Source organism: Zootoca vivipara, chromosome 3 (genome assembly GCF_963506605.1).
Source record: "Zootoca vivipara chromosome 3, rZooViv1.1, whole genome shotgun sequence".
Taxonomy (NCBI): Eukaryota; Metazoa; Chordata; class Lepidosauria; order Squamata; family Lacertidae; genus Zootoca; species Zootoca vivipara.
The window spans coordinates 99,476,355-99,502,756 of record NC_083278.1 but is presented as its reverse complement, the minus strand read 5'-3'; the positions used below and the strand labels follow the sequence as shown (position 1 = coordinate 99,502,756).

The 26,402-nt window shown below is 42.8% G+C and overlaps 1 protein-coding gene across 5 annotated transcripts in view; it reads left to right on the top strand.

Moving 5' to 3' along the window:
* The window catches only part of THADA (THADA armadillo repeat containing), a 151,930-nt gene that overhangs the window by 5,672 nt on the left and 119,856 nt on the right, over positions 1-26,402 (top strand). For 3 of the 5 annotated variants that reach the window (XM_035111205.2, XM_060273043.1, XM_035111204.2), the window contains exons 4-22: positions 1,057-1,187; positions 2,314-2,462; positions 2,566-2,598; positions 4,646-4,694; positions 6,438-6,628; positions 7,386-7,480; positions 9,858-10,078; positions 10,381-11,072; positions 11,760-11,911; positions 12,011-12,166; positions 12,365-12,487; positions 13,947-14,070; positions 16,013-16,164; positions 16,815-17,028; positions 18,236-18,371; positions 19,957-20,093; positions 20,364-20,510; positions 22,193-22,350; positions 24,660-24,769. In XM_035111205.2, the coding sequence (XP_034967096.2) occupies positions 1,057-1,187; positions 2,314-2,462; positions 2,566-2,598; positions 4,646-4,694; positions 6,438-6,628; positions 7,386-7,480; positions 9,858-10,078; positions 10,381-11,072; positions 11,760-11,911; positions 12,011-12,166; positions 12,365-12,487; positions 13,947-14,070; positions 16,013-16,164; positions 16,815-17,028; positions 18,236-18,371; positions 19,957-20,093; positions 20,364-20,510; positions 22,193-22,350; positions 24,660-24,769 (3,170 nt within the window). Of the gene's footprint in view, positions 1-1,056; positions 1,188-2,313; positions 2,463-2,565; positions 2,742-4,645; positions 4,695-6,437; positions 6,629-7,385; positions 7,481-9,857; positions 10,079-10,380; positions 11,073-11,759; positions 11,912-12,010; positions 12,167-12,364; positions 12,488-13,946; positions 14,071-16,012; positions 16,165-16,814; positions 17,029-18,235; positions 18,372-19,956; positions 20,094-20,363; positions 20,511-22,192; positions 22,351-24,659; positions 24,770-26,402 lie in introns of those variants that run through there. The other 2 variants (XR_009557388.1, XM_035111206.2) reach the window with 2 other exon arrangements.

Genomic DNA, 26,402 nt, shown 5'->3' with positions numbered 1-26,402 from the left:
ACGGATTTTCCTACTAATGATTTTCCTACTAGTTAGGAATGGTTGAAGCCCAAGTAAACCAAACAAACAAATGTGATCCAAAAACTGTCTGCACCGACCTTTTGAAGTGCTGTGTTTTCTGCAGTTAAATTCTACTTTATTTGACCTTATAACTTGATTGAAGCAAAACAAATACATTTTAAAATAGGGATGGCTAAACCCCATTTCAGGGACTGGATTAGGCACTCTGGGCAACCTTTTTCTGGCCCCAAGGCTCAATTCTCTCTCTCTCTCCCTCTGTACAGGCAGTGACCAATTTATGTGTGTCCAATTCATGCAAAACCATGCATGCGTGCATCTCGGCAACCAGAAAGCGGCTTGAAAAGGGGATGGGATGGGCGGGGCAGGGTGGGGTGGGGTGTAACAGGGTGAAACAGGCTCCCCCAATGCACACGAGGGTCAGGAATGTAACCCCACAGAAATCGGTTGTTGCCTGTATATATAGTTTAAGTAGACATAGTTCTTTAATGGAGATGTCAGTTGGCTTCTCCCCAGCTCTCAGATGTTTTATTTGATGAGCAGGAAGTGGCTGGCCACACCACTGCTGGGAAGTGTCTCCTGCAGGATTTGTCAAGGTCCTTGGGCCAAAAGAAGGCTAGCCACTCCTGGTTTAAAAGAAATAAAGAGTATCCAGAGAACTGGAACACTGAGCTGGAGAACTTTATAATGCAACCTTTGGTTGTAGATCACATTTGCATTACACACATTGTCCTTGCTACAGGTAGGTAGCCGTGTTGGTCTGAGTCGAAGCAAAATAAAAAAAAACCTTCAGTAGCACCTTAAAGACCAACTAAGTTTTTATTTTGGTATGAGCTTTCATGTGCATGCACACTTCTTCAGATACACTGGAAACAGAATTGTCAGACCCTTATATTGTCCTTGCTGACTTCGATCGTATAGCTAAAAGATAGATCGTGTTACCTAATGTTTTAGTAGTAGATGTATCTGTATGTATAGGACGATGCAATAGCGAATGCTGAATTCTAAAATAAATATATTACTCTTTGTTGTGCATAGATTGTGCCTTTACTAGAGAAGATGGATAGAAGCTCTTTGTGTGATCCCATGGTTAAAAACTGTTTAGATGTTTTGGGAGTGATGTTCTTATCTCTGGATGCGAAGAACCCTTTGAAAAAAGTGTTGGCAAGGTAAATGTGTAGTTTTTGCCTATCAAGTTTGGTATGTGGGTGGGGCCACCCGTTGCTCCAACAGTCCAGCTCGGAGGGCAAAAATAGGGAGCAGCGTCAACTACCTAGCCACCAGAAGAGTGTGTGTGTGTGTGAGTGAGTGAGTGAGTGAGTGCATCTGAGGAGCTACTGTAAGTTTGTGCTTTGTGAATAAAGAATTAACTACTGGCCATTTGCCCTGCTTGGGCTCGCTGTGCTTGGGTCAAATGGTCTGACTTGGTATAAGGGAGATTCCTGTACCTGTAAGATTTTGGGGGGACAAAGCAATTCAAAGAGGAAAAGGAGGATTGGCAGAAACCTTTCCCTCACCCCCTTCCATGAGCAGGAGCTTAGACATGAATGGAGCTGCAGTCACAAGGTCTCCGGATCCGACCCTTTCTGTTTAGCACTTTGTGATCAGTTCCTCAACAAACCCACCCATATTTCTGGGCATTGTTTGGTTGACTTTTGTTCCTGGCCAGGGCAACTTTTGTGTCTGATTTTTAAGACTGAATAGGATTTATAGTTTTGGCTATGCTGTACTGTAGACGAGAGCTTTCCAAACTGTGTCGTGACGCGTTTAGTGTGTCGGCTGTAGCGTGTCGTGTGAACGCTCCCTATGCTCCTTCCAGGGCTGGAAAGAGTGTTCGTTTAACTTCGGGTTTGCTAGTAAAACTGAACGACTGTGTTGCAAAATGATGCATGTTTAAAAAGTGTGTCACTGACATGAAAAGTTTGGAAAGCTCTGCTGTAGACAATAGGGATGATTTGATCCCTGTTGCTTTTAGTATTGAATTAGAATGTGCCGTTTGAAAAGAAGGCATGGACAATATGGCTGCAGTTTGTGAAATGGTAAATGTTCTGTTGTGAACCTTGGGTTTGAATCGTTGGCTGCCTCTGCCTTATTGGATTCTATCCTCTTCCACCAGACTCACATTAATTTTACTAGAACAGTGAATGCCATAGTTTCTTATCCTGTAATCAGATTCACTAAAATTCTTACTGAAGTGTTATGGCCCCCAGAAAGATCAAATTACATGTCCTTTTACTTTCCATGCTTTTAGCATATACATCTCAGATAAACTGGCCATGATCTCTTCTCTTGCAGCTCCCTAAACGGAATTCCTGAACCTCTTACGGCAGAAGCTACGCAGAGTTTTGTGTTCTGCCTCAGAGAAGAACTAAAAACGACAGACCTGTCTCAGTACAGAAAGACTATGGACAACCTTGTTTCCTGTATGGAAAACAACACTATAGGTATGATAAGTTTATAACAGTTTGGAACTTGCAATTATTACAGAAAGAATTTATATTGTTATGATAAGTAAAAGCTGCTTAAATACATACTTTCATCTTTCAGGTAAATCAAGTGTGAATATCCTGTTCAAAGAAGGTAAATTCTTGGCATTTCTGCTTTGGTTAAAGTGTTCTAATAGTGCCGCTCCATGGAAATTACGAAAACACTTTTCTACCCTTTCACTAGCTCTTTCGGCGGTAGAAAGAATGAGAGAGAGGGATCTGAACAAGTGACTTTAGGTATTACCGGCTACACTAAAAATGATGCATTCACTTTATATCTGTAAACAAGTGCTTAAAATCCAGCTTGCAGGCTTGCTTCCCACATGTGATTATTCCCTGGGAGAGTGCTGTACCAAAGGATGTCGCTTTGCATAGCTAGCCCATTTCTTAGCACCCCCTCTGCCCCGCAAGATGGCAGAAGGAATTTGGAACAGCCATGGAACCTTTATCTTAAACATGAATTGAAATAAACAGTTTCACTTGTTGGTGTTTTGTGGGCTCGATAGGGCAGTAAATACTTTAATCTACGGAGGCAAACTTGTGCATGGGTTAATGAGCACACAGATGACAGCCCTGTTTTAGCCTTCATGGACCGCAAGGAAGAGTTCCTGCCAGCGAGGTGTGCTTCCCCCTGTTTTATCTTCCCCCAGCCTTGCAGCAGACCACTGGGACTGGTTCACATGTGCCTCTTCTTCATTTAAGGACAGCATTATCAAGTGGTCATTGTAAGTTACATAGCACGACCAGCATGCGGTTCTTTACTGGGCAACATGCCCTTGCTCCCAAGGAGATTGGAATCCATGTTTCAACAGTGGAGAGGAGATGGTGGCGAATGAAACACTCTTTATATCACCCAAAATGCAATGTTTTTTTTTAAAAAATGCTTTCAGTTCCCGCATTCAGCTGACAATCATCAAATGGAGTGAAAGCATGTGATGTGAACCAGGCCTGTAATTAAACTTGTTAATTGCTTAATGCCACAGCCTCTAGGCAACATACAATATAAGGAGTATGTCATTTGTATCATAGACCGTGGCGCTTGTCTTTCTCTTTCTGCATGGTAAAAGTGTTGGGAAAGAATAGCAGTGTCAGGATAATAATAGTTAAAGTAGTAAGTACCATTGTTTCAGGCAATATTTATTTCTGAAGCATTTTTATTCATGCCTTCTGACCTTAGTTCAGAAGTTGGCTCGCAAAATTTAATGCGGGAACTGTAGCCATGAAGCAAATGTGTGCAACCTGGCAAAGCACAGCCATAAAATGTACATGAAAATCATGTACAGGTAAGTACAGTGGTACCTCAGTTTAAGTACACAATTGGTTCCGGAAGTCTGTACTTAACCTGAAGCGAACTTTCCCATTGAAAGTAATGGAAAGTGGATTAATCAGTTCCAGACAGGTCCATGGAGTACTCAACCTGAAGCGTACTTAACCCGAAGTATGAGTGTAATTGGTTCTGGAAGTCCGTTCTTAACCTGAAGCGTACTTAACCTGAAGCGAACTTTCCCATTGAAAGTAATGGAAAGTGGATTAATCCGTTCCAGATGGGTCCGCGGAGTACTTAAACTGAAAGTACTCAAACTGAAGCGTACTTAAACTGTGGTATGACTGTAATGATAATGGCAGCAAGGAGTTCCAATGTGCCCCTAAATGCCTAGAATTATTATTATTATTATTATTATTATTATTATTATTATTATTATTATTATTATTTTACAAACCTGGTGCATTAAAAAAAAAACAAGAGTGGGTCCTGGACAGAAAAGGATTTCCATAAATGAGGACTTGCCCTGGAAGCCACTTAAAAATTCAGAAGGTGGAGGCATTGTAATCTGTGTCTCTAATGAATTTAAGAATGGGGCAGGCTTGTATGGAAGTTGGCAGTCATTCAGATACCCAGCTATTACCAGTATATAGCTGTTTATTCTCTGTAGATGTCCCAAGTCTCTACCAGGCTTTAAAGGTGAAAAAAAAGTGAGAGAACCCGCAGTATCCACTGAGGTGCAGTTTTGTCATTTTGAAAAAAATTATTACATTTGTAGTCTGGCATTTCATTTGTCTATTGCTGCATTATCTTTTTATGTGAGACCCATTTATATCAAAGACTGGCTTATGTATGCTTTCTAACTATATTTTCACAGCTCTTCAATTTCTGCAGAAATCTGTGCTTGAAATAGAGGAAGAAAACAGGTGAGAACTGCTCCGTGTAAAATGTGTGCTGCTTGGAATGTGAGACACACTGTGTAGGGACATAACAAGGTCTGTTTGGAACAATATTGCCCTTGTACTTCTTTTGAATTCCCCGAGATGGATGAGCTGCAGCAATCTGTGATTCATAGATAAGTTCCTGGAGTTCAGTCACGCTCTGTGGAGAGGAAGCATTGCTGTTTGGTTTTCTTTAAGAGTTTATCCAAACAATTCTGAAATCTGAGAGGAATGCAGAAGAATATAAAAACAGTTGTTGAATGGTGCTGTTTAGAGTTCTGTTTAGCAAATTTTCCCCCAGTAAGTGAGGACTTGCTTTTTTAATTCCAGGGGCAGAAATTAAGAGCAGAGAGAGGATGTCATTTTTTGATGGGTGGCCAATCTAATCCTGAAGATTCAGAGGGCCGGTTGTAGGCTTTGGCTATTTTTGCCAACAGGTTTCCTACAACTAGGATTCTTTATTGCTACCAATATGGAAGTTTGGGTGGGTGGGAGGGAGTTGTTTTCCTGGAATGGAGAATTCCTGAGATTCAGTCTGATGTTTTAGACTCTGTTCAGAAAGCAACTCAAGTGAAGCCATTTGGAATTGAGTTTAGTTTTAAGCTTGGTTTTCTACAGCCTAATAGTATGGTTCCTTTCCTAGGTGATAATAAAAATGTAAGAACCAACTCAATGGTGAAAAAGAGCTCAGAATATTTTTAAGCTGCAGAGAGGTGTAGCCTTTTAACAGCAAACGGGTTATTCTCACACAAATAACTTGGTCTCACTTATCTGCTAAGCCTAACAGTTGGTGGTGGCAATTGCAGAAGCAGTTAGCAACTTGTTCCTTAAACAGGTACTACATCAACATAAAAGTCCTTTTGAATTTTAAAAAGATTGCTGTTCTAAGAAATATAGCAGTCATGAAGAATACGAAGAGAGAGAAAACAACTCCCTGACATACCGAGCTTGTGCAGAAAGGAGACCTTGCCTATCCCATTAGGCAGGGTGAGGCCACTGCTTCAGATAGCGGAAGCCCTCCTGGTACCCTGCCACCTCCAGCAGCGGCGGCAGCGAAGTGCTGCTGTTATCAGCACCAATTTTGGGATCTTGGATCTGTCCCCAAAATGGCACTGATAGCGGTGTGGCGTCTCTGACAGCTGTGGATGCGGCAGAGCAGGTTTCACACAACAACTCTTATTATAATTATATTAATAATAATAATAATATTTATTTATACCCCACCCTTCCCAGTCAAGACCGGGCTTAGGGCGGCTAACAACAAGAATATCAAAGCAAGCATAAAAGAAACAAATCAATTAAATCAATACAAATCAATACAGATTAAATACAATGTTAAAATTCAATTTTAAAATTAGGAATCTACAAGTGGATAAGTATAAGTATTGATAATCTCTCCACGCATACTCTTTTTGTTGATTTTTCTTCGTTGATCATTTTCTGAGACCCTGTTATGTGTCTTGCCCCCCCCCCCCGTTGATAGCACAGGGCATGAGACCATAACATAGTTCCTTCTCCCTGGTGTTGCCTACATTGTGGAAATCCCTTCCAAGGTCAACTCATTGATTGTGGGGTTTGCATGGCACATTAAGACATGGTTATTTCAACGAAGTTGAAGTTGGTGATGGAAACTCATGTCACAGTTAATGGATTAATTTGATGCTGCCATAATACACGTTCAAGTGACTAACACCACTATTCATTTTCAATTTTCTTATATATTTAAAGACAGCTCATTGGAAATCGCATTGCTCAAACTCGGCTGATGCACGATTTGTTGATGGGTGTTAAAGTTTCAATGATGTTGATACAAAAAATTCAGGAAAATGTTCAGGGAAATTTCTGGAAGACGTTAGATTCTCCTGTTTGGCAGAGTATGTGTGGACTACTGAACCGTTTTACACACTTCTTAATTAATGGTAAGTAGTGCTGATATTTAAGGGTGTTTTTTTAAAACACTTCTTACTATATTGGTCAGTGCCTTTTAGTAAGAAGATAAGAGTCGTTCTGAAGGAAGAGCAATATGAGGGAACGTCTTGGTGGTTTGATGTATTTCTTTTTTTTTTTTAACATTCTAACAGTGCAGGGTTTGGAAAGAGAGTTGCATTGTTTTGCTGTCTGCATTGTGTCCCTAATGGAGAAATATAGCTCAGATCAATTTTCTGAAGCTGCAATAAGGAAGCAAAATAAGCAGAAGTCCTCTGCCACCAACCCCAATTAGTGGGGGCATGAGCTGGATTGCAACCCCTTATGTAAATACAAGGAACCCTTCTGTTTATGGAAGGGCTACCTTGTATCAAAGCCAGCATCCCTAGTAAGAATTGCCAGTATCATTAGTTGATAGAAAATATTTCTATAAAAGGTGTTGTGCTGTTGTCTTGCGAATACATCAGCAGCAAACTAGATGCCTGCTTAGTTGTGAGTACCTGCTGTTTAGGCTTGTAATGTGGGTGCTAAAATGCTAAGGAAGATGCATATTCTAGATTTCCATTATATCTTGTGTAAGTTCCCGGAGTTCCCCACTGCGCTTATTGCTGTGCGCGTTCTCCCCTGTTTTTTTGCAATAACAATGGAATATATTAAGAATACCTAGCAGTTCTAGAAAACAATAAATCTGTAAGAGGATTTAAATGTCATTTGTGATACTAATGCATTTCAATTTTTTTTTTTCTGCAGAAGACCTCTTACAGACGGTCCAGACTACAGCAGGGTTGGCTGTTGTTCTCTTTATTAAGACCATGTTTGAACCAAGTGAAAAGCTACCTTGTTTGGTAAGTGTGTTTCCTCTGGAAAAGTAAAAAAAGCAACAACAACCCACAATTTACTTAATTTTCAAAGTGTAATTAATCATAGGGTGAGATCCAGTGTAGCGTGAGTGACATATTTGTGTTCTCATGCAACAGGATTTGTCCTTCCTCTCTTCCCCCCTGTAGCCCCCCCAATTATTTTGGAGCACTGGAGCAGATTTTAGGGATGTGTGTGGTTCTGCGGGGGGGGGGGGAGAGAAACCAGAAGATTAATTGTGCAGGCTAATTTCTGATGAGTCAGCAAGCAGACAGCATTGGATGGCACTCAAAATGTGTTAAGTCAACAGTTGGAAGGGAGAACTGTTATGAAAAATATAGTGGCCGTCTCAGTGTTGTTCACAATATGTCATCTTTTGTGCTTGATCTAGCCCAGGCATCCCCAGACTATGGCCCGCGGGCCAGATACGGCTCAAAGGTCTCATTTATCCAGCCCGCGGCAACCACCGCTGCCGCCGCCTGCTCTTACTGGCGCGCTGCGGCGCGGCTGCCCACTTCCGGGTCGCAAGAGCACCGGGAATAGCTTGCGCGAATGCGCAAGCGTCATTTCCGGTGCACTTCCGGGTCGGGGGAGGCCTGTACGCATGCGCACAAGCTATTTCTGGTGCTCCTGTGACCCGGAAGTGCACCGGAAATAGTGTGCGCGCACTCGTATGGGCGTGCACTCACCCGCCCTCTGGCTCGCCGCACGATCTGTGCTGCAGGCACTGGCCTGAAGCCTGGTAAGTTTGGAGACCCCTGATCTAGCCCCCATTATAAGAATTTTTAGTCATTTCATAGTACAATCTTATACGTATCTACTCAGAAATAAAAACCCTTTGTTCAAGGGAAATTCCTTGCAGAGTGCCTTAGAGCGCAGTCCTGCACATTCCTAGTTAGAAGTAGCTCCTGTAGAGTTCAGTGGGGCGGACTCCCAGTTAAGTGTGCATAAGATTGCAGCCTTACAGCACAATCATAACCGTGTCTGCTCAGAACTAAGAACTATCAGTCGTGTTGAATTTGGTGGGATATGAAATCTATGCATGTGTTCTCCAAAGTAAAAACCCACTTGGCGTCAGTTGGACTCTTTCCTCAAGTGTGCATACGATTGCACTATTTATTTTACCCTTGTTAAACTTGTATAGGGACCCAGGTGGCGCTGTGGTTAAACCACTGAGCCTAGGGCTTGCTGATCCGAAGGTCGGCGGTTCGAATCCCTGTGATGGGGTGAGCTCCCGTTGCTTGGTCCCAGCTCCTGCCAACCTAGCAGTTCGAAAGCACGTCAAAATGCAAGTAGATAAATAGGAACCGCTACAGCGGGAAGGTAAACGGCGTTTCCATGTGCTGCTCTGGTTTGCCAGAAGCGGCTTTGTCATGCTGGCCACATGACCTGGAAGCTATACGCCGGCTCCCTCGGCCAATAATGCGAGATGAGCGCGCAACCCCAGAGTCGGTCACGACTGGACCTAATGGTCAGGGGTCCCTTTACCTTTACCTTACCTTTAAACTTGTATAGGCTGCCAATTTTCTGAACATTTCTTGAGTCTGGTGCTTTCTGAATACCAGATAATTTGTGGTGGTACTAGTTCAGTCATACCTCAGAAGTCGAACAGAACCCATTCTGGAAGTACCGGTACGTTCAACTTTAGAAATGTTCAACTTCCAAAATGTGGCTTCTGATTGGCTGCAGAAAGCTCCTGCAGCCAATTGGAAGCCATGGAAGCCCCATTGGATGTTCGGCTTCCAAAAGAACATTCAAAAACTGGAACACTTACTTCCGGTTTTCGATCGTTCGGGAGCTGAAACGTTTGACTCCCAAGGTGTTCGGGATCTGAGGTACGACTGTATGCTGTATTGCTGAATTGTTCAGCGGTGGGAATCCCAAGGAAAAAATAACTTGAGAAAGGTATTAGAAGATGCTGCTGAGTTTTTGCCTCGTTTCCCTTTTAGAGTGATTTGATATTTCTATTCTAAATGGAAAGCTTGGGATAAGCGTATTTTACAAGCCTAGCACTGATCATGGGAGCAGGGAACAAAGAGATTAAATTTATAATTTATAGTGGATAGGCATAACTACTTGTGCTTAATAGTGCCATGATGGAAAACATGCAAAGAATCATAGAATCGTAAAGTTGGAAAGGACCCTGAGGATCATCTAGTCCAACCCCCTGCATTGCAGGAACTTGGAACCTTGGCATTATCAGCACCAGGCCCTCACCAGCTGAGCTATCCATGCTGAAGACTGTTTACATGTTAGCAGCTAGTATTGTGCTTCCTTGCAGTTTCCTAAGGGTCTGGCAAAGCACAGTCTTGTTTTTTTCTCTCCTTCCCTGTGGTTTAATTAACAATGTATTGCCTTTTGCAGATCAGCGACTTGCTTTGTGGCTCACTGAAGCATTCTGACATACCAGACTGGTTTGTGGACAGCTGTGGGAGTCTTTGCACCGCTGAGCTTTCTGACTCGGTCCTCCTTTTCCTCTGCCACGGAGCACTTGCTATGCTAGAGTGGAAGAATGGCAGCATGGATCAGAGTATGGAGAAGCTGCTCTCGGATATTGCCTTGACTTTGCTGACCTTGAGTACACGGTAAAACTACATTTTCACCATGTGTAAAAACTACATTTTTACCATTGCGTTTTGTTTTTGTTTTTTTAAAGTCATTTTTATTGATTTTCCAATAAAAGTAGCCAATTAACATATCCATCAAATCATAATCCACTGCCAGTTCTTAATTCTGAAAGTAGATTGCAGTCTCTTGAGAGTTGGCCACCCCTGACATAGAGCTTTATAACGTTGTGAAAATTGGCAAAGATTTGAGGATCAAAAGCATTCCACTTTTAAAATACAGTAATCTTTCTCCATCCTGATACCCCACTTCTCTCTTGAAGGCTTAAAGAATCTGTTATGGCGGCATCCTTGTCCAGAATTTTAGCTATCTGGACGGCTTCGGCGTTGGATGCTCTTCAGTCAAGTTCGGAAAACCTGAAGTGTAGCCTCAGTGGAAACTCGGGCACGATTGGAAAAATGCTGGATTACGTCTATGCTCATTGGGAGCACCCTCTCGATGCGGTTAGACACCAAACCAAACTGATATTTAGGAATATCCTCCGAATTCACCAGGCCTCAGCAAAAGGATCCATTGTAAAAGTGGACCCTTTCTTCTCAGGATTAACAGACAACTTGCTAAGTTTAGAATGGCACGTTAAGGGCAAATACTCGTCACTTGCCTGCCTTGTTGAATGTGTGGGCATTGAAAATATTCTGGCAATGGACAGGACAATTCCTGCGCAGATCTTGGGCGTCATGAGTGATCAGTCTTTTGCACCTTACGCAAGTGATTTGTTGGAAACCATGTTTGTGAACCACAAGAGACACCTTGAGTCCACGCTAGAAGGGAACACCTGGATCGACAAATGGCACGAGGTGTGGGTGTCTCCCCTGCTGTCAATTTTGTGTGACGGGAATCCAGAGCAAGCCACCTACGTGACAGATTATTACTTACCCAAGCTGCTGAAATGTAGCCCCGAAAGCTTGAACTACATGATTATAATTCTTCATACATCAGCTGAATCTAATGTTGGTAAGACCAGACTTCATACCTTGTACTCCAGGTGTGTTTAAACTGGGCAGGTGGGTGGGGAATCCTGCTCTCCTCTTTGGCTTGTTTTGACAGGTAACTTCTCTGCAGAGCACAGGTGGGAGAGATTCTAGGATCTCAATTGCTCAGAGCACAGGTGACAAGAATCCATCTTGATGGCCAAGAACATAGCTTAGAGACCCACCTTTTATGCCTTCACATAATTTTGCAATAGAGCAAAATAAATTTCACCTTACCCTTTCCTACATACGGCTTTCCTTGCTTCTTATCAGTGAACTTTAATAACAATAAGCAAACTGGTTTTTCACCCAATTTTTTGTTTCTTCCTATAGAAGGGCAATTTTTAAAAAAATTTTTAATTATTGTTGTACTGAATGGTTGACCGCTAGGTAAAATGTGTATACTGAGAATTTAGAGAAGGAATTTAAAGTTGCTGGTGGTTAGGATACCTTTAGCAATATATTCTTATGCCTAACAGATTTTGATTTTTAGAGTGTTGTTCTTAAGTAGTGGAGCTGGAAGTGGTGAGAAATTGCTGTTTTTGTAGCAGCATGAAAACAAAGGCTTATTATTATTAATAAACATGCCGTCCATCTGACTGGGTGGCTTCCAGCAAACTAAAACATCAAAAACCATTTAACACTGAACCTTTAAAACTTCTCTGTGCAGGATCTTGCTATACCAGAGGAGCACTCGGAGCTTTGATGGCATGCCTGAGAACAGCAAGAGCCCACGGGCACTTAAAGTTTATAGACATGATGCATAGTGGTCTTGTATCCATTACCTGTATCAAACAAGGTTTAGTTCATCAACACGATCAGGTACAAGTCTAAGTGTTTTGTGCATGTGTGCTCTTTAAGTTTTACATATATATGTTACAGAGGAAAACTTCGTTAAAAACTTCCTTGTTGTTTTAAAAGGTGCGAATAGATGCTTTAGGTTTGCTTTGCGAAAGTCACCGGAGCACAGAAATTATTTCCGCCGAAGAGATGCAGCTGATTGAGTTTTTTATTAGCTACAACTTGAACAGCCAGTCTCCAGCTGTGAGGCAACAAATCTGTTCCCTGCTGAAAAAGGTAACTTTTAAGCATAAACTTGAAATTCCACAGGCGCCTCTTTAGAAGTTCTGGGCACCTTTGCGACAAATGTTCTCAAACTCCCATTATGTTTCGCCCTTGCTTTTTTAAAACATGAAATAAGTTGCGATGTCCACTTCGATGTTTCTCGTTGGGTGGCATCATTGTACTGTATTTATTTTTCTTCTTCTTCTAAAGTTGTTCTGCCGGGTACATGAGAGCTCCCAGACAGTTCATAGAATGCAGCAAACGAAGTCCAAGCAAGGCCTGGGCAAACATTCGATTCCATGGGATCCATTAAAGACTTTGCATCAGTACAAGGTACGTGTGCACAGAGCTTAAGAACTATGTGGCAATTTTCAAACATTGCGGTAGCCACAAAAGCGGAGAGTGTGATCCGTCTGTGGCAAAGGACAGTCTGAGACACGGTGGGAAAGAAGACATATGAAATCGCCTTTTACTGGCTCAGACCACAGTGATTGGCAGTAGATCTCCAAGTAGATTCCAATTGAAGGGAGGGGTTTGCCAATTGTGTTATTGAGCTAGATCTGATTGCCTGCATTGTATGAATTCTGGCTTAGCCCCCCCCCCCATATTCCTGGGATGCTTTTCTCCTTAAAATGCTTTTAGTGCCTCTGTGTCTCTGTGTTAAAGTGTAATGAAAACATTCAATAGCTAGACAGGATGGCCTTGCCAGAAAGCACAAGGAGCATCAGGAGATGCTCAAGGTCTACACCAGGAGATGACGCATATATCAGGCACAAGAGGCAAGATAGATAGGAACTCAAGCCCCCACTCAAGGCTGCTTGAGGATGCTACCGGGGTAAGCATGAATCAGCATGTGTTGATGAGAAGGACAGGATACGGATCTTCCTTGTATGTACTTGTGACCCCGTTGTGTTTATGAGAAGAACCGGACACAGGAAGATCCTTATATGGACTTGTAACTTGTGACCCCCTTGCGTGCGCACATTTACAGAGGAGGGGGAAAGGAGCCCAAGAAGTGTATAAGAATCTTTGCAAATTTGTGTTTCTTTACTCTTGTCGTGAGCTGATCACCAAGAGTCTCTTAAATTTAAGAATTAAATTCTTTCTCTGGATTCAACCCTCGGTGTTGTTGTTGACTCTCTCTGTCCCTGCCTGGGCGCAACTTAAGGACCCTTATCAGCTAATAAGGCTACACAATCATTGATCCTAGGGCCTTGCCCGATACAATTCTACCACTATCTGTGGCCTGCCCCGAAATATCCTGCTTTCATGCCCTAATATCCAGGCAGCAAGGCAATCTGGTACTGTCGGGAATTTCCAGATTCTCCCTGGCCTTGAAGTGCCACTAGGCATTGCAGCCAACTCCCACTCAGCCAGACTTTGGACCCCTCATGGAACATAGTGCAGGCCATTTGGAGAGGGTAGAATCTCCTTGAATTTTGAGGTGATCATAAGAAACAAGTAAGGAACACAGGGAGAGGAAGAGGTGTGGAATGTGGGAAGGATGGAAGTGTGGGAAAGGATCGAGAAATTGTAAAAATATATTGGCTCATAGAGGTTGGGTTTGTTTTTTGTTTTGGTTTTTTTTTTGTCCAGGAGGATATCCCTTTGGGGCTTGGCAAAACCCTGCCAGAAAAGGGTGACTAGAAACTGGGACTATCTCATAGGTTGGGTAAAAGGATTAATGAAATTTGTTTAGTCAATGAGAATTCGTCAAGCATATGTTTGAATTATAGCTCTGGAAGACAGTCTTCCGTTTGATCTGTTTGTGGCTTCTATTTCTCATCCTTAGGATTTCATGTCCTCTGTCTCTGATATCCTTTTTGGAGCCCTGTTTCCTGGTTCGTCCCATCCAACCAGATTTACTGCACTGACTGTTTTGGGATTAATAGCTGAAACATTTCCTGTATCAGAAGGTAAGCTGTCTTGAAAATGCGGTGGGGAAAGGTTTTGTTAAATGCCTACAGGCAGGTTATATTATAACCGAATACAGTGGCTTTTTTCTTCTCGATTGCCACCTGCTTTTTCTCAACAAAAAAATGGAACAGTAGTAGGAGCAATAACATTTTATTTCAGTAGAGAAGTACTCCAGTACTTGGAGAGTGCCGCAGTTCAAGTGCCATATGGCTTATTCGCTCCTTGCTATTTGTCTGTGATGTGAAGGGGTAAAGCTTGGTGTATTGGAGTATCTTTTTTCCTGGACCTTGTCTTGCCAAATGCAAGGTGGTTCTTTTAAAACTAGATTCAGAGGCAATACAAGGCACAAATGAGTGAGAAGATTGAATCTTTCATTCTAAACAGCAAGCAATATATACATACCAAGCAGGCACCTCAATCTGCCACTTGGAAGCCCACAAGAAGCGGGGAAGCGATCCCCCAGGTAGCCTTCGTTTGCACGGCCCTGTGGCCATCTGTCCGTCCACGAGCTTCAAAGAACTCTGCCCAAAAAACCATCTGATTGATAGATAACTAGCCTGTTAGCCTACGTGCCTTACCCGACTAGCTATGTACAGATTATTTACTAGTTAGCCACCTCTTCCCATGCTGTATGTTCTCCAAACAGTGTCTAACATCAGAAAAGGTAAAGGTATGCAGCACTATTCCTTCCTTCCGCAGATTAGGACTTCAAAGGCTGTTCTCAGCCATCAAAGAGCTGAACAAGAGATATAGAGGGGGAAGTAAACAGAGGCAGGAAGAGTACCCATGTCAGACCACTATCTCCTCGAAATACAATTATATTCTGGGTAGATTGCCCATACACTCTACATGGTTATCTCTTCCATGCTTAGCAAAGCTGTTCCTCCTCCCCTCTCTGAATAATAACTCAAACATATAACATACATACTAGCCAAGCATGTACAGAATCCGGCAATATTGCATCCCTGCCGCATTTTGAATATCCATACCCCAACAAAATTACCAGCTGTTCATAATTTTTTTAAAAAAATTACAAGCATTAAGTGTGAAGTTGTAGATACCCGTGTATGTGTGTTTTTACTTTGTTCCCATTTAAATTCCACTCGATCAGCCGGTTAATCTGGGCCTGGTTTCTGCATGCACAAAAAGCTGCCTTACACAGAGTCAGGCCATTGGTCCATCTCATTCAGTATTGTCTACGCTGATTGGCAGGAGCTCTACAGGGTTTAAAGCAGGGAACATTTCCAGACCTACCTGGAGACTCCAGGGATTGAACCTGGGCCCTTCTGCAGGCCAAGCAGGTGCCCTGCCATTGAACCCAGGGCCCTTCCCTGAATGTTTGGTTGTAAAAAAGCAACAACCATGCATTTCTCTGCATGGGGCGCATACACATTTTATATTTATGTTTGTGAACCTGAATACAAAAAGTCAGGTGACAATACAGGGAAAGTTGCTGCATGGTGATGTTTGCTGCAAGTTGTGGGATGCCAGCCTGCCTCCTTTGACTGGTTTATTCATCTTGCATGGCCTGTTGCCTGAGGAAACTTTCTGGCACCGTGCTCCTTCCACCATGATGGCAATGATCACTTTAGGCTTCTCTACGCAGCAAGTAGCTCCAAAGGAAGAGCTCACCAGAAGGGAAGAGAAATGCCACACACTTCATTTTTAAATCCTCCTGTTGCACAGGCCCTTCATGCTACGCCACCCTCCATTCCCTTTTCCTTAGCCATACCAGGTCTTGTCTTTTTGTAAGAATGCAGCCTGTCCTGTAAATTGACCCACAAAGTCTCCTAAACTGTTTCCAATTAAGTCAGTGTTGAACTGTATGGTTAATAATGCAATCAAGTGCTAAATATCTAAATGTAACGAAACAGAAGACAACATTTTCCCTCTGTGACTTATAACACGTTGCATGTGTTTGTTGGGTCTCTTTTGGAGCAGGCCAGAGCCAAGAACTGTTTCAGGTAGCTCAAGAGGTCAGCCTTCCTCGCCTTCAGACTCTACTCCACTGCTTTGCCAGCACTTTTGAGGAAATAAAGATCTTGGCATTTGACCTTCTGATGAAGCTTCATCCTGTCTTGCCTTATTTTCGGGTATGGATAAAGTTTATAAAAACACCACAATTCCCTATTCTGTAGTCATTTTTCTTGTAGAACGCTTCAACATTGGGTTGAAGGCTACTTCAGAGCGTACAGTGAGAAATGGGTTTGTTTAGCAGTGTCCAACCCTTTAAAAAGAAAAGAAAAGAAACATTTCTGTTGGATTTAGGGTAGCATTGGAATTGATATAGGAAAATGAGGGAGGGGACAAACTTTTCACTAATGCATTGTTTGTCAACTAGTTTTCCTGGTGGACCAATTGGAAGCAGAATTAAAACAGGATGGGCCAGGACCCCCAAAGTGGGGTTGCTCTTCCTCCTGTATATGCCATATTTATTTATTTTTTGCCTCTGGGTTGGCAATTGAATTAGGTATTGGGACCATTAGTACAAATCAGCAGTTTGGATTTCTTCCTGAGACCCTTCCACGTATCTGAAGATTTTGGTACCAATATCTATTTTAGTGGTTCCTGGTGGCTAGTTTGAAAAGTCCTTTTTACAGGAGATTTATTTCTCCTCCTGCATAATGACAACAACCCCCCCCCCAAAAGAAAGTATATTTTAACAAGGAGTCTGGATTAGAACATAAATCAGCACAGTATTCAACAAAGTTGTATTTAAAAGTGTTGAACTTTTTTACTTCAGGATCCTCAGCAACTGGAGTCGTTGTTTCACGTGGCAATGCATCTCAGCACAAGTACCAAGCCTTACGACTGTGTAACAGCTTCCTATTTGCTGAACTTCTTAATACACCAGAAAGGCCTGCTGAAGACCTGCTTAAACAACCATCTACCTCTGAGCACATTTCAGCCAGATGAGGATAAGTCTAGTGATCCAGTGGAGGTGAACACTTTGGCTGGTCAGTATTAAGCAGAAGAGGAAGTTTTGCTCTCTCTACCCGCCTCCAAAAGAAATCTCCCGTACATCTTTGAATGCTTTTGTTGTGACCATAGAAGACAGAGAATGACAACCAACAGAAAGGAATATACTTTGAACTGGAAGTGCCCTAATATGGCTGATTTCAGAACCTGATAAATGGTTCCCACCATAGTTGAAAGCTTGTCACTCGGTGTTTAGTCTTGTGGGATCAATTTGTTCATATACACAGGGGCTGCATTCAGTGTTAGCTTTGCACTAGCAGAAAGCTCGTGCAAGGTAAAACATCCAATTTTTGGCTAAATTCAGTGTCTAATATTAACATAGTCTTTCAAGGCACGTAGTAGAACTACAATTGGTATCAATGGTATGTCATACCCTGTTAAAGGGACGTGGGTGGTGCTGTGGTCTAAACCACTGAGCCTCTTGGGCTTGCCGATTGGAAGGTCGGTGGTTCGAATCCCGTTGCTCTGTCCCAGCTTCTGCCAACCTAGCAGTTCAAAAGCACACAAGTGCAAGTAGAGAAATAGGTACCGCTGCGGCAGGAAGGTAAACGGTGTTTCCGTGTGCTCTGGTTTCCGTCACAGTGTCTCGTCGTGCCAGAAGTGGTTTAGTCATGATGGCCACATGACCCGGAAAGCTGTCTGTGGACAAATGCCAGCTCTCTCGGCCTGAAAGCGAGATGAGCGCCACACCCCATGGTCGCCTTTGACTGGACTTAACCGTCCAGGGGTCCTTCACATTTTATCCTGTTATCTTATTGATCACATTCATTACCTTTTTGAAAATATCTTTAATGAATCAATTCCATTCTCACAGTGATTCAAAAGTTGCATGCTCCTTGCCTCAAATTATATCTGCCCTGCTCTTATGTCCTAAGAGACAAAATGTTGCTCTTTAGTGTTGGCTATAGGAAAAACCTTCAAAATCATGTATTCCAGAGCAAATCTCGTGGAAGCCAGTGGGGAAGGTTGCATTGTGGCCCCAAAATGAATGTGTGTGAGTGAGTGTGTATTCAGTCCCTCTTCCTGTTCTTCTGTTTTCATGACCAACTTTTAAGTTCAGAGGTGGCTCTCTCATGGCATCTATTCTTCAACTGTCTGTTTATTTTAAAAGAATTTGATTTTGTACAGAATACCATGATTATCACTTTGATTCCCCTCCCCCCCTGTGTTTGTACTAATATATAGTTGTCAAAAACTTGATGGTGAACCTTGAAGGAGAAATACTGCAAGCAGACAAGTCTTTACTTCAAGCGGCTACTTCATTTCCCATGTATGGCCGTCTACATTGTATAACAGCAGCTCTGCATCAGTTACCATTAAAGTGAGTAATATTGCCCCTGTATTAGGTTAGGGATTAAATAGCTTGTGTAGGAAGTGTAAGGTGGGGTGCACCAGCCCCAACCTCTATTGTCAATGTACCTGCCAGGTCCACCTTGGGGCTGAATGGGGGTTCTAATCATGTTCTGCTAAAGGCACTTAGATATCTCTATGCAAACAGGAACATGGCAGCATCCTACCCCCTGCACCCCCCTAACGGCGGAACCTCTGATCTTTGTGTGTTTAGTGTGGAGGTTTGTGGGAAGGGGGGGGGGGAAATAGGTCCAGTATAAAAAGGAGAATTCCTGGGTGCCAAGTTCAAAGTTTAGAACCTCTGCAGAGATATAAAATCACAAAATATGCAGCAAATTAAATGATGGAAATATAGGCCATTAGACCTTTAAAATATGCCCTTGTGGATCCAAAAACTTCCCTATTCTGCTAGCATAGAAAATGACTACAAGTAACCATGTTTACTTACAAACTCTCCAAAGGTCAGATTTATGTGCTTTACCATACAGCGTTCAGAAAAAGTTGCACGGGCAGTAAAACTTGGCTTAGTTGCAGTGGCAAAAGTTCCTAAATTATTGGTATAGGGTCCTATATGTGCCTGGTATAGGGTCCTCAAATGTGCCTTGTATGAGCCATGCAGACTGAGCTGCAGCAACTAGCTCAGACCTCCTTATTATGCATTGTGCTTCTCTAGTAGACTGGAAAGCAACAGTAGGCTTGATCACCCATTTCCTCCCAAGGTAAGGGAAGTGGACATAGCTAAGCCTGGAGTACTGTGTCCAGTTCTGGGCACCACAGTTCAAGAAGGATACTGACAAGCTGGAACGTGTCCAGAAGAGGGCAACCAAAATGGTCAAAGGCCTGGAAACGATGCCTTATGAGGAACGGCTTAGGGAGCTGGGTATGTTTAGCCTGGAGAAGAGAAGGTTAAGGGGTGATATGATAGCCATGTTCAAATATATGAAAGGATGTCATATGGAGGAGGGAGAAAGGTTGTTTTCTGCTGCTCCAGAGAAACGGACATGGAACAATGGATTCAAACTTCAAGAAAGAAGATTCCACCTAAACATTAGGAAGAACTTCCTGACAGTAAGAGCTGTTCGACAGTGGAATTTGCTACCAAGGAGTGTGGTGGAGTCTCCTTCTTTGGAGGTCTTTAAGCAGAGGCTTGACAGGCATATGTCAAGAATGCTTTGGTGGTGTTTCCTGCTTGGCAGGGGGTTGGACTGGATGGCCCTTGTGGTCTCTTCCAACTCTATGATTCTATGATTCTAAGCCTGTCAGGACAGCTTGCTTTATAGTATTAACCCCTTCATGCATCAATTAGTCTTTTGCATGTTGGTTATAGGAGGCTGGTTGTCCCGTAGTCTGAAGGGGGTTTCTAACTGCATTCAGCAGAGCTTGCTTAGAAGCCTCCCCACAATCAGAAATTTTCAGAAGGCTATTCTAAGCTGCAGTATGGATTGTATGATTATAGTAAAGAAATAAGAAGTATTAAAAATTCTCATAAAGTTAATATTGTTATTTTGTCACAATGAAATGTTTACTTTGAATTCCATGATTTTCTCTTCTTACAGTATTTTGACCCTGATTCCTGAATGGAAAGAGGTGGTGGCAAAGCTTATTCTGATGTCTTATGAGCTTTCTGCTGTAGTTTCTCCAGTGGTTCAGAGTTCATCACCAGAAGGTCTTATTCCAATGGATACTGACTTGGGTAATCCTTGAATCTTTCTAAAAATCCTGGCATCTCTTGGTGCAGTAGTTTTATGTAGCTTGTTCTTTACCAAAGTTGTCTTCAGCCTTCTTGCTAGTTCCCGTTATTGTCTCTCATTAGTGGGCTTCACTGTGCCGTTTGGTTGTTCAGGACATAGAACTGAAAATATCTCCTGAAGAGAGGTCCACTCAGTGTTGTGGAAATATTGATGAATCAACTGTTGTTTGGAAAGTGTTTAGTTTTTAAGCCAACTTTCTCTGTTCTCTGTAGACAGTTCAGAGCGTTTGCAGTTGATTCTGCGTGAGATACAGCCACGTGATACGAACGATTATTTCAGCGAAACAAAATTGTTCCAAGAGCGCTGCAGGCTGGACTGTACCAGTGAGGGAGTGGAAAACATTGGCACTGAAATTAGAGGTAATTTCAGGTGAACTCATGTGTGTGTACGCGTGCAAGGGAGAATGGTGGTGGTTGAGGTTAAGCATCTTTTTAGTGTCCCCACCTTTCTCTCTTTATGAACCAAAGTGGCTTATAAATGGCCTCTGTTAGAAAAAACCCTTGCCCGCTGGATTAACTCTGCTGCCTACTATTTTCATCTGTTTTGGGAAATCCTTTTAAAAGTTGCTTTTCACATCCAAGCCACTGGGTGGGGTAGTTGAATTTCACACACATATAAATGGCCTCCGTTGGGACCTTCATTTCAAAACAAGTAAAATGCTGGGAATGTTGAGGTAAAAATCCATCTATGCCACATGAAGTTAGTTTTTTAAAATTGTATCCCCTCCCTTTAATTCCTACAGTTTCATATTTCATGCATGTAGTTTTTAATAGCAATAGATGGATTGGTTGAAAAAGGGATTGTTCCTCCTTTTTAAAAGTCTTCTAACTGAATATCTGCATTTTTAATACTTTGGGCCAACACGCCTCCTGTAGCCAATCTTATTTGTGCGTTCCATTGGTGAGGTCTGACTTTACATAAGTCAGACCTCATATACATTTTTATATTTTTTATATAAAATTTATAAAATATATATATATATACTGCTCGATTATAGAAAACCTCAAAGTGATTATGACCTACATATTTTGCTGATGTAGCAGTGATCTCTTCAGCTGCCCAAAAACAACACACACACAGAGAGAGGACACCAGTGGTGTCTTGTCTATGTTAAACTTATTCTCACATTGTTTGATTGCCTTGGTCCACTGAGAGGAAATCAGGGGTGAAAACAGGTGTGTATATGGTTTTTTAGATCTTGCCCTGTACATGGAAAAGGACGTTGCAGGAAACAGATAATCCTCTGTATCTAGTACCAGGTTTTTTTTTGTGTGTGGTGCTAAACAGACTGTAAAACTGGGACGATGCTGATCACCTGTTCAGAGAGGGGACTGGCTTCAGGAAGCCAAGGAGATCTCTAATGTGAGGTCAGGGAGCCTAATCAACTGTTTGGCAGGAGAAGCTGAAGGCCTTCAGAGCAAGGACATGTTGCCTGCTTTCATTGCCTGAGATCCTACGCCATAGAGTCATAGAATCGTAGTGTTGGAAGGGACCCTGAGGATCATCTATTCCAACGCCCTGCAGTGCAGGAATGAATATGCAGCTGTCCCATACGGGGATCGAACCTGCAACCTTGGCGTTATTATTCATGACTTCTCTCGCTGTACTGACTTAGAACCTAGACATAAAACGCCAGCAACACATGCTCCTATCAATTCTGGCCTTGGGGAATCTAGTAACATAGGAAGCTGTCTCAAATTGACTCAGACCATTGGTCCATCAAGCTCAGTATTGCCTTAAGTGGACAGCAGTGGCCATCCAGGATTTCAGGCAGGAATTGTTTCCAGCCTTACCTGTTTACTTTATTTAACAAAATGTATACACTGCTTACTGGAACAAAGGGCTTCTTAAAAATATTCCTTTAAAAAATAACAGGTAATGTTGAATTTTTTTTTAATGTAATCTGTCATTTTAAAACAGTGGTATTTACTGAAATTGTGTGTCAAAATTTTACCTGCTAAAATTAAATGCCTGGGTTGCCTTGCTGGAACAGAAGTCTTTAGCTGCCTCTACATATGTCCATTATACTTATTTGTTTAAGATGAAGAACAGCAGACATGTGACGTAACAGCTCAAATGGTGCTGGTTTGTTGCTGGCGAAGTATGAAGGAAATATCGTTACTTTTAGGCAAGTTGTGTCAGCTTCTGCCTTTACAGGCGCTTCCCAGTTACCCGGATGCACTGATAACAGTAGAGCAGGTAAGACTATTTAATATTCTATGGTTTGAAATCTTCTGTCCTTGGAACTGTATATGAAGTATTGGAACAAAATAAAAAAATTCCTTCAGTAGCACCTTAAAGACCAACTAAGTTTTTATTTTGGTATGAGCTTTCGTGTGCATGCACACTTCTTCAGATACACTGGAAACGGAAGCATGATCAAGCTTCCTTTAGCGCCTCAGCCCTTGTTCCCCCCCCCCAGGACTAATTGCAGCCATCAGCAGCCGTTAACAGCCATCCACAGGTTTACCACTCCCATCAGCCCATCACCCATTCCCACCCACCCCCACCACCCTCTGTATATATATAGGGTCTGACACTTCTGTTTCTAGTGTATCTGAAGAAGTGTGCATGCACACGAAAGCTCATACCAAAATATAAACTTAGTTGGTCTTTAAGGTGCTACTGAAGGAATTTTTTTATTTTGCTTCTACTCAGACCAACACGGCTACCTACCTGTTATTGGAACAAGTTACTGTTGGCCTTTTGTCTATCACATCTTTTTTTAAAAAAAACCTGTCTTGCCATTTTCCAAATAATGCTGATGTTTTATGGACAGACACTTGGGCGGGGGTGGGGGTGAGGGAAGGTGTTGGCTAGATGTTAACAGCAGCTGTGCTTACTTTAAAATTTCAGATTCTTTTAATTGGTTCACTTCTCTGTAATTTGGCATTGAGAAGTAGCTCAAAGGATTGTTCTAAGAGACAAAAATATTCAGGGGAGATTCGTGACGGGGAGCAATTTTGAATAAAACAGTGCTTTAGCACCGCAAATTGTTTACTGATTTTCCATTTAGGTACATTTAATTACTGTTTACACTGATTACCAGTTACGATACAGTGTTCTCATAGATGAGCATTTTAGAAAGGGCACTTTCAAGTGTAATCTGAAGTTGCTCTTCAGGCCATCCATACTTGGGGAGTCTTCCATTTATTTCACGGAGGGGGGGTAGTCGTATATCTATCCATTAAACATTGAGAATTTGTTTAACTGACTTCAGCTTCACTTCCACTTATATGTTTCTCATTTGGCAAATGGCAAGGTGAGAGCCGATGAAATTGCCATTTTAGTATAGCTTTTATGGTCTGCAATTTTCGACAGCAAACACATTGATGGATTGAGGGTATCGTGTTCCCCACAGGCTGGATGACAGAATTACCGTATGCCCATTCAGGGCTGCTTTTCTACCCCCCCCCCTTTTAAAAACCTCACGGAGGCTAGCACACCATCTGGGACTGTTCAAGAGAACGGACTACAGTGTTTACAAGAAATTAGCTTACCACAAGTATTTCATTTGGAAATATTTTGGATTTATTAGATTTCTGGGTTTAATTGATGACCTTTTCCCTTTCCCATATGGTTTCAACCAGACCAGTTTCCATCTTGGCAGTCTGATATACACAACATGCTTTCTTCCCCTTCTGTGAGCCTTTCTCAGGAGGCTGGAGGTGGGGGGGGGGGAACTGGGAGGTCAAATCCTGCTCCTGCAAAGGCATTGCCATTGTTTTAAACTTCAGCCAGCTGTACTTGAAAGGGTACTGGTGACCAACTGCTTAGTGCATCCCTTGCTTTTTGGCTATCCTATGTGCAGGGAAGTAATGCTAATATTTTTATTTGCACGTTGTCTCCAGCAGATGTTTTCATCTGGCTGAGAGCTGTGCTTGGACCTCTTATAAGACCCAGGGAGTGCAGAGTCATCAACAGTGTGCCTCCACCATCGAAATGGTTTCCCACCCCTGACTTACGGCAGGCCATCCTTTTGTTTACACACTGGGGAAAGATTACATGGGCTAACCAGCCCTCTAAAGCAGGGGTCAGCAACCTTTTTCAGCCGTGGGCCGGTCCACCGTCCCTCAGACCATGTGGTGGGCCAGACTATATTTGGGGGGGAGGAAACATGAACGAATTCCTATGCCCCAGAGATGCATTTAAATAAAAGGACACATTCTACTCATGTAAAAACAGATTCCCGGACCGTCCACGGGCCGGATTGAGAAGGCGATTGGGCCGCATCTGGCCCCCGGGCCTTAGGTTGCCTACCCCTGCTCTAAAGTATAAAAAGCAGCTTTTAACGACTAACACATGCAAGCAATGCTAAGAGTTGCTGTCAGGAGAAGCAGTGCAGTTGATTGACGTACGTAAACTCGGGAACAGACCATAGGTTTCAATGGGGCTATGTAAACAATTGCATTGGCTCTGTCTGCAATACCATTCTTCTTAGCCTGTCAAAAGTACTTGTGTGTGAAATCCTTGCGGTTTTCTTAAGAAAATCCAAACCGTTTTTCTAGGTGAAAGAGATTGGGGAGTATTTCAAGCATCATCTCCTGAAGTCAAGGCACAGAGGGGCGTTTGAGCTGGCATACGCCGGTTTCGTAAAGCTCACCGAAGTCCTCTCAAGGTAAATGGCACCAAAAGTCGCTCTCTTCTGTAGCATTCAAACTTTTGTGCAAGCAGGAAAGTCACTTACGCGGATATGAACTTGCTAATTTCTTGTAAACCATAGTTTTAGCTCCTCCGTGCACACCCAAATATCATATTACCTAACCAAGACCTCAGTGTTTCCTTGGCTCTCTGTTCCTCTATACACCTGCTTTCTGGTTGTTGTTGTTTAGTCGTGTCCGACTCTTCGTGGCCCCATGGACCATAGGACGCCAGGCACTCCTGTCTTGCACTGCCACCCGCAGTTTGGTCAAACGAAAACCAATCCAAAGCAGGTAGTCTTGCAGTACTTCCAAAATATGTTGAAAGGAAGAATGTGCTTCTCTTAATTCAGGTTGGGAAACCTTTGGCCCTCCAGATGTTGGACTCCAGCTACTCCTAATCATTTGCCATGTTGTCTGAGGCTTATGGAAGTTGGGATCCAACAATTTCAGAGGACCACAGGTTCCCCATTCCATGCTGTGAGGTAATTTCATTAATGTGAAGCAGCCGTCGCTGCTTCAACATCTCCCTCTCTCTGCCTACAGCATACCTTACTTATTAAACCTTTCCACAAAAATACTCAAAAGACAGCTTACCAAAAAATGTGCAGGCCGTATAATGTAAGAGCCACTAACTTAGCTTTCCAGATGTTTCTGAACGACAGCTTTTATTGTCCTTGACTATAGGCCATGTGGGCAGTTGTGTGATTTAAATGCAGAAGGACGTTCTGGTGAGTGGCGAACCCATCCCTCAAGCAGTTTCTCTCTTCAGCTTCTTCCCCACACTCCAAAGCTGTTTCTCCCCCAAAGCTGTTTTCCCTTCACTTCTGGTATTGGAGCATAAATGGAAGAAAAATGATACCTGATGCCAGGAGATGGACTACAGGGAGTAAAGCAGTGGCGCTGAGCAGAGTTCAGAATCCTTTGTGCCATTTCCCTAAGCCTGACAAATGTTTATGTTCAAGCTCCTTCTGAAAAAAAAGCTGTCCAGTAAACGTGGAATAAATTCTTTTTCCAGCTGTTCCTAGCTGAAAAAACGGATTTTTTTTGTCCCCCCCCCCCCGGTTTATTCTGGCGCGGCGGCCATTTTGGAACTGGGCGGAGCATGCTCAGAAGCGACTTTTGATGCTGCTCTGCCCAGTTCCAAAATGGCTGCAGTGCGACTTCTGGCGCGGCGGCCATTTTGGAACTGGGCAAAGCAGCATCAAAAGTCACTTCTGAGCATGCTCCGCCCAGTTCCAAAATGGCGGCAGCGCTACTTCCGCCCTGCTATTTCCGGCCCAGTCCCTTATTTCTCTGACAGCAACTTGGCAGGTATGCACCCCCCTCTCCTTTTGAAAATGAGTAATACATTTACAGCTTTCAGAAAAAAAGAGCTGCAGTTTTGCTTGGAAATTCTCGGTGCTTTTCATTGGCTGATGTATAAATCTGATAATTTATAAAGGTGTACGAAGGCCGACTTACACCCGCTATGATGAATCGTCTTTTTCCATTTCATTTTAATTAGTTCTCCCACATAAGAACTAAGCAAAGTCAACTTCATTTGGGTGCAGTCCATGCTGTCAGGGCTGAGCCGCCATTGGCCACGGTTGGAAGGGCGTGAGGAGTTGA